This window comes from Thunnus thynnus, chromosome 20 (assembly GCF_963924715.1).
Source record: "Thunnus thynnus chromosome 20, fThuThy2.1, whole genome shotgun sequence".
NCBI lineage: Eukaryota > Metazoa > Chordata > Actinopteri > Scombriformes > Scombridae > Thunnus > Thunnus thynnus.
This window is the reverse complement of record NC_089536.1, coordinates 1,737,885-1,745,384: the sequence shown is the minus strand read 5'-3', so window position 1 is coordinate 1,745,384 and position 7,500 is coordinate 1,737,885. Positions and strand designations below refer to the sequence as shown.

Genomic DNA, 7,500 nt, shown 5'->3' with positions numbered 1-7,500 from the left:
GTAACATATAAGTCATAAGTATTCATATATGCGTGTACACACAGCAGCACTATTTAATTATGAGATCCGGATCATTTTATGTTTCCTCAGCAGCTGCATCCTTCACATTAACTTCAGGATTGATTCATCTCCACCACCGACACAAGAGACAGTGATAGTTTAGATTTATTTATAGCGTCTAATAAAGGGGGTTTTGTAATGTATTCATGTGTGTATTTCAGCTCTGATCCATGTGAAGCTGTGGGCAATCGACCGACAGTGTTTCCAGACCATCATGATGAGAACCGGACTCATCAAACACGCTGAGTACATGGACTTCCTGAAGAGGTGACGGCCGCTCACCTGCTGCCTGCAAAATAATCATAATAATAAAAAGAGATGAACTCATGAGCGAAGCACTGCTCCTCAGGGTTACAGGTTCAAATCCCACATTACACACTCACCCTCAGCTGGTTTAAAGTCGAAATCCTTCATATTTCAACCTTGTCTGCTTTGGCAACACCTGTGGTTACCGTGGTAACAGCAGGTTAGGTTTAACACTGCAGCAAACTCTGAAAGTAAGTCAACATCATCGATCCCCTTCCTGTTCCATTACTCCCAAAAAAATGACCAAAATGACTGTTTGACATGAGAAAAACTGCAGTGTTTATTTATTTAGAGGTTTACAGTCTGCAGCGTGTTCACGCTGGAAAAACAACCTTGAAGCATCTAGAAACTACATTTCTATCCTCCACTGTCTGACCTGTCAGTGTGTAATGTGTTGGTGAGACTCTGCAGCTTTATAGTGAGTTTCAGCTCATTGTTTATCTGTCCGGCTGCAACTTTACTGTTCTGCTTCACTCTCAGCGTCTCATAGCGTCGTCTTCTGAGAAAAAGCTGTAAAAATCCACTGTGCACTACCTGCTCAGCACCAAACAGACAGTTTACAGTTAGCTGTAGACTAGCTGGTGAACATAGTTAAAGATATTTCCAGATATTTCCCTCAGGAGTTGGTGGAGACCAAAAACAGAGCTAAAATAGAGTGAATATTGGACTCACGTTCACCAGCAGGACACTAACACGACTCCACGTGAACGATAATGTTGCTCCGTAACTGCTGGTTGTTTGCTAACAAGTTCAATACATCACCTTTAAGTGTAAATATGTAAATATGTCATTTTAAATCAGACCTGCATGCAGCTCCGACACAGCTCAGGCTCACCAGAAGGAGCATTTAGTATAAATGAGCTAGTTTAAATAATTACCATATATTATTGTATAGTTCAACATACCAACAATCAGTTACTGATAAAGTTAAACAAACAGAAAATATATGAAATGAATGATGTGTTTCTGTCTGCAGTGTTCCCACCTATCAGGGTCTTCCAGAGGAAACTCTCAGTAAACTGGCCGACGTCATGGAGGAGGTGAGACACCCAACGGAGGGAACAACAAGAAAAACATGTTATATTATATTACATCAATAAACTGTGGCTGAATCAAAAAGAGCAGAACAAACTTCACTGTTATCAACGTCTAACTTGTGTCTGTTTAGACTCATTATGAAGCTGGCGAGTACATCATCAGACAGGGAGCCAGAGGAGACACCTTCTTCATCATCAGCAAGGGCACGGTAACTTCCTCACCGATCACCTTATCGATCCGCTCACTAGTCCTGATCCGTCTGCTGTTAACATGTTGATCACACTTTCTGTCAGGTGAACGTGACCCAAGTGGATTCAGCCAATCAGGAGCCAGTACACCTCCGAGAGCTCACCAGGGGAGACTGGTTTGGAGAGCGAGCGCTGCAGGGGTAAGATCATGTGACCTGACGCGACCTCTGACCTCGAGACCTGAACCTTGAGTTCTAAACTTGACATCTTAACCTGAACTTCCAGTCCTGAACCCTTAAAGAGCAACTTGCAGATTAAATTATTTACAAATATTTATACTTACCTTTGTCTGAAAATCACCATTTTAAATATTAATGTAATATTTAACATGTTTTGCAAGACATAAGGGCCCAAATTCAGGAGAAAAAGTGTCCGTTTTAAGCAAAGCTCTTAAAACCTTTTCAACATATTACGTAACAAAACGGCGTCGGTCTCCTCGGCTCTGCTTCAGCTCAGTCTGCAGACGTAGGTGGTAGTGAGTCTGAGTCTGAGTCACAGTTTTCCTAACAGGAAGGAACGGTGCGAGTTTTCACGCCTGAGTGCGTTTTGTCCAGTTGAAGAGACGCAACGTCACGGCTGCATCTGTTACGAAAAACGCAATCACATGTGGCGCTCATTTTAGACCCGAGGATTATCGTGCTGGTGATATGATGGAGTTCAGGACAGGATGTTGAAGCCAGGACCGGGTGAGACTGACAGCTGGTGGCTCCATCAGGTCTCCCGCCGGCAGGAGTAATGGTCACGGATCTGTCAGAGATTCGGCTTGAACTGAGTAAGTTTTCTAACGTTTGCTAACTTCCAAATCAGTCAGCATAATGATTTCAATAATGAGAAGCAACGTGTGACGCGTATTAAAGGTGCAGGATGTAGAATTTAGTGGCATCTAGCAGAACGGACTTGGCAGAAATGGAATATAATATTCATAAGTATGTTGTAATTAGTGTTAAATCACCTGAAAATAAGAATTGTTGTGTTTTTGTTACCTTAGAATGAGTCCATTATATCTACAGAGGGAGCAGGTCCTCTTCTACGGAGTCCGCCATGTTGCACGGCCGCCGTAGGTTCTGCAGACTCGGAAGGGAAGGGGGAGGGGAGGGATTATCAGTCACTGTTAGATGCCACTAAATCCTTTAATTGTTGTAAGGCAGTGAAGCTATCTTGTTAAACCCACCAGCTAATAAAGTATAATGGCTAACATTAGCTAGCATTAGCAACCTAGTTTTAAAAGAAGGCATAATCGGTAACTTCAGTTTACTATAACAACATAGTTACAGCTTGTTTGCACAGCTAATACATTTGTTATTTATTTTCATGATGTGTAATGTTGATGTGTTTTAAATAGGATATTATCAGCACGTCATCGGTATCGGCCGATAAAAGCTCTAAAATGAAATATCGGCATCGGCCATTTCTGCTGACATTAAGAGGCCGATCTGTTGCTAGCTCCTCCGCCGCCTGACTGTGCTTCCCTCCACGGACTGTTTCACCCTGACGGTCCTGGTGTTTCCTCCGCAGGCTGCACTTCACTCAGCTGCTTCTTCCCACTAACCTGAATAACAAACCAGGGCTCGGTGGTCCGGTTGGATCAACATACAGAGCCGGGGCTAATGTTAGCTGTGAGGCTAGCAGAGGCTAGCTGGCTGTGCTTCCCTCTGGCCATGCTGTGGCTAACGCTCTGCTAGCCTCTCAGCTAACGTTAGCCCTGGCTCTCCATGTGAATCCAACTGGACCACCGAGCCCTGGTTTGTTATTCAGGTTAAAGTGGGAAGAAGCAGCTGAGTGAAGTGGAGCCTGCGGAGGAAACACAACAGTCAGAGAAAAGCAGTCCGTTGAGGAGCTGCTAAGTTCGGCTGCACAGATAGGAAACACCTCGGCTGACAGGATGTACCACTCTGTTTGGAAAAAAAAAAAACTGGTTGGCAACCAGCGTATTAGGTGCATTACCGCCACCTTCTGCTCCGGAGTGTGGACCAGAGATTAAATCCTACACATTAATCCTGTCTGTCTAATAAACTCAATGAAAACTCTACTGCTGCTCCCATTTGGCAGATTCATTAAAGTTTTAATGCTGAGCTCCTGAACTCCAGTCTTCCTAAATTCTTCCTTCATATATTGTCTTTCTTGATCATACTTAGTACAATCTATGCTTGCATGTATAATAGCCTCCTCAGCCATCTGGAAAAAATATGTGCATATATCGGTATCTGCAATCAGCCACAGTGAGTTGGAAATATCGGCATATCTGATATCAGCAAAAAATCCAATATCGTGCATCTCTAGTTTTAAGGATTTGGGAGATACTGCAAGTAATGAAGGGACAGATGCTGCAGTGCTTCTCTCCACTGGCTCCCAGTGTAACCTCAAACCTTTACGTCAGTCATCAGGTGCTGTAACTTTACTCTCATATCTAGAATTAGCTGCATATGCTACATATCCATTTACATAATGTAGGAGGGTAAAATATTAGAAACACTCTCAGTATGACGCAGGCTTGTACAACTCCAACACCAACTATGACCTCCACATTAATTAACACATTTCAGACCGAATGTCAACAAACACTGAACATTATAAGCTTCATAAAGGTAGATTTTGTGGCAGAGCTGTCGTATTGGATAGCATTAGATTGTACAGGTGTAGCTAATAAGGTAAGGTAGACCTCTCTCTAGCCTCGCTGTCCAGGTAAAACCCAAGATGAGACTCAGACAGAAAGGTCTGAGAAACGAACATCACCTCCACTGCTCAGTCCCGTACACAGCGACGATGAATCATCATCCTCTGTTGTCATGGACCAATCTGCTGATATGTCACGGAGCCCAGAAGAGGAAACGATGAGTGAGTCATCTGACGAGGAACTGTCACTGAGCCAATACAGAAATGTCACCCTGACCTCACAAGTAAGACTTTTCATTTTAATTTTAGATTAAATGAAATAGCCAGAAATAGTGAGTGTGTTTTTCTTTTTTCAGAGCTGCTGACATGTTCATTGTGTACCAGCTGATGTCCTTGTTTACCTTGTTTACCATTCGTCAGGTCAAGTAAGGGGTCTGAAGAGCAGCATAGAGTTTCTTAAAGAGCAACACATGCAAGTGTCGACATGTAAAGAACAGACGTACAAAAACTCTTGGTGCTGAAAAGCTAAAAGTACATTTTTCTTATTATAATTAATGTGTTGAGTTCCACACTTTAGTTTGTCAAGTGGCTGCAGGAGGAGACGTGTCCAGAAGGAACAAACGTCTTTGACATCTGGTATTCTGGTAAAAGTATGTATGGTGATGTTTTGTTTATGTTTATAATCACATTTTCTATTTTAACATTCAGTGTTTCTTTTCTGAAACAGGTCTATAGAGAGAAGACCTGCAGCACAGATGTTGTGGTTCAAAGGACTAATTTTATGTTTTGTTTATTAAAAGTTTTCTTAATGTTGCAAGACAGCACTTTTTATTTTACCTTTTTACTATTTACTTTTGCTTATTATACTCATAAATTACACTATATGTGTATTTTGATGCAAATTAAAACATTATCTATAAATAAAACACTTGAGTTTGTTCTAGTTTTAAATGGGTCAGTCTGTATATTTTTCTTACATCCACAAACACATTTTAAAAAGTTCCAATCTCGTGTTTTGAGTTTTGGTTTTAACTCTTAGTTTACATTTGTGTTACAGAATGTAACCTTATTGTCTTTATTAATATAGGATGTGTGTTATTAGCCTGAAGCTGCTGCTGCATGCAGGTCCGTTTGATATAAATCTAAACTTCATAAAAAGTTTTTATCCAATGAGACACTTTGTGATTCATTTTTATTGACTGTCATCAAAATGAAGCCATTAAAACCTGGAAACAAGATGATTTTATTATTAACATCATCAAAAAGTGTGATTATAGGTAGTGATGACCTTAAATATGTAGAAACAGAAATTATTTAGCTTGTTTTCATATTGTCTCCAATTTGCTATTTATCTACATATAAATACTTAGATGTACTATTTACTATTATTATTCTATTTCAAATCAGTAAAGCAATGAGGTTCCTTCATTGCTCGTTTATTGTAACTCAGCAGAATAAAAGATTATTTCTGCCTGAAACATCTTCCTGTCTGCTGGTCTGGAGAGGCTCATGGTCCTGCCTGGAGTTCATGGTCATGCTTCAGAGTCTGGATGCGGCGTCAGGTTCGGTATATCAGGTCTGCAGCACACAGTCTCTCCAGAGCCGACAGGGCCGACGTCTCCCACACAAGCAGCGATCAAACACAACGTTTACCAGGAGACTGTTTATCTCTCTCAGTGATGTAACTGTGGAGATACGACTGATACAAGCTGATAGTTGCACTTTAGTTTCTCTGATGGGTGAGTATCAACACCTTCCTTCTAACGCTGGCCTCCTGGATGAGAGCAGGCTCATAATTATAAGGCTGTGGTCCATCACATGGATATGAATAAACATTTACAACCTCTTAAGTGTCAAAATTAACCTGAAGATCCATTTGTTTCTTATTGTTGAACTGGGCTGCTCTCCCTTTTGTCACGTCAAGTAAAATTCACACACAAAAATGACTCCAGAAGTCACTGTAGTGTGAATATAAGCATATTTTTTTAATGAAAATCTTGTTTCTACATCATTTTCCTACACATTGATTTACTGGAGTCTCCAACCAGCAAGTTGCTCTTTAACTTCCAAACTTGAACCCTTGAAGATGCAATAAATGACATTCAGCCCTTTTTTCATTTACATGTTGAAGAAAAACAAAACAGACAGATCAAACTAGGCGGCGCTGATCAAATATTGATCAAGCTTCTGTTAGTGCATTGTCAGTTTCTTGTCTCAAATGTTTTCAGAAACATATTTTAATGAACTGTTTAGCTGTAATATGAGAAAGCTTGTGACCCGGCCGCCATGTTGAAAATGGACACTGGGAGGACAGCGAGGGACTCACATGCACTAACATGCACACTCACATGCACTAACATGCACACTCACATGCACTAACATGCACATCCGACCAGACTGTCTATCAAAACAAAGAACAGAAAGGCTCAGCGGGAGTTCGACTTTATTCTCTGCTCAGGACGCCATTATACTCCACTATATCCTTACATAGCAAATAGCGGGGCTGAATGTCCTTTATTGGACCTTTAACTTACAAACTTGAACCTTTAACTAACCCTTCACTGTACACCGCTTCAATATTTAAGGACTGACACACCTGCTGTGATTGGTTGACCACTAAATGTGGGAGGAGTTCAGCAAAATAGTCAGTTGCCTCCAAAATGTCCTCACTGTGCAGGTCTAAAACACAAGCTGGTCCTCACAAAGATGGAAGTCCATGAAAACACACACACACACACACACACACACACACACACACACACAGACAACCTGCTGTAATAAACTCCTTCTCTCTTGTTGACCTCATTTCCTGTCAGACTGCTGTTCACTGAGATTTGTTGTTATTAAGAGCTGAGACACGCAGACGCTGAAGTTTGACCCCAAATAACCAAACACTCTGAGTGTGTTTGGGTGTGTTTCCCCCCCTTGTACGTCTGTCTACAACTGCTGGACTGAATTACATTTTCTGTGGACATTAATGGTCCACAGAGCTCAAACCCTGATGGTTTTAGTGACTCTTCAGGCTTCAGGTTCAGAGGTGAAACTCTGTCTGAAACCACTACAGAAATGTTTCTGACTGTGTAACAACACATGATGAGACAATCAGTTCACTGATTAGGACGCGACTGCTTTTACGATCTAATTAAATCTGATTTCATGTCCTTGTACATTAGATATAATATTGCGACAGCCTCACCTGTTAAATCTACTCTGTCTGTAATAGTGTGTGTGTGTG

At 41.2% G+C, this 7,500-nt stretch overlaps 1 protein-coding gene and 1 long non-coding RNA gene across 5 annotated transcripts in view; one reads left to right on the top strand and one right to left on the bottom strand.

Annotated features, from left to right (window-relative positions):
• Positions 1-7,500, top strand: part of LOC137171612 (cGMP-dependent protein kinase 1-like) — a 61,947-nt gene that overhangs the window by 38,593 nt on the left and 15,854 nt on the right. For 2 of the 4 annotated variants that reach the window (XM_067575635.1, XM_067575634.1), the window contains exons 4-7: positions 222-327; positions 1,343-1,406; positions 1,535-1,612; positions 1,698-1,792. In XM_067575635.1, the coding sequence (XP_067431736.1) occupies positions 222-327; positions 1,343-1,406; positions 1,535-1,612; positions 1,698-1,792 (343 nt within the window). Of the gene's footprint in view, positions 1-221; positions 328-1,342; positions 1,407-1,534; positions 1,613-1,697; positions 2,425-4,321; positions 5,235-7,500 lie in introns of those variants that run through there. The other 2 variants (XR_010924796.1, XR_010924795.1) reach the window with 2 other exon arrangements.
• Positions 264-1,626, bottom strand: LOC137171614 (uncharacterized). Its single transcript, XR_010924797.1, has 3 exons — positions 1,521-1,626; positions 1,352-1,385; positions 264-349 (listed from the first exon to the last, which is right to left on the bottom strand). It is a non-coding gene; the product is annotated as an uncharacterized lncRNA (long non-coding RNA).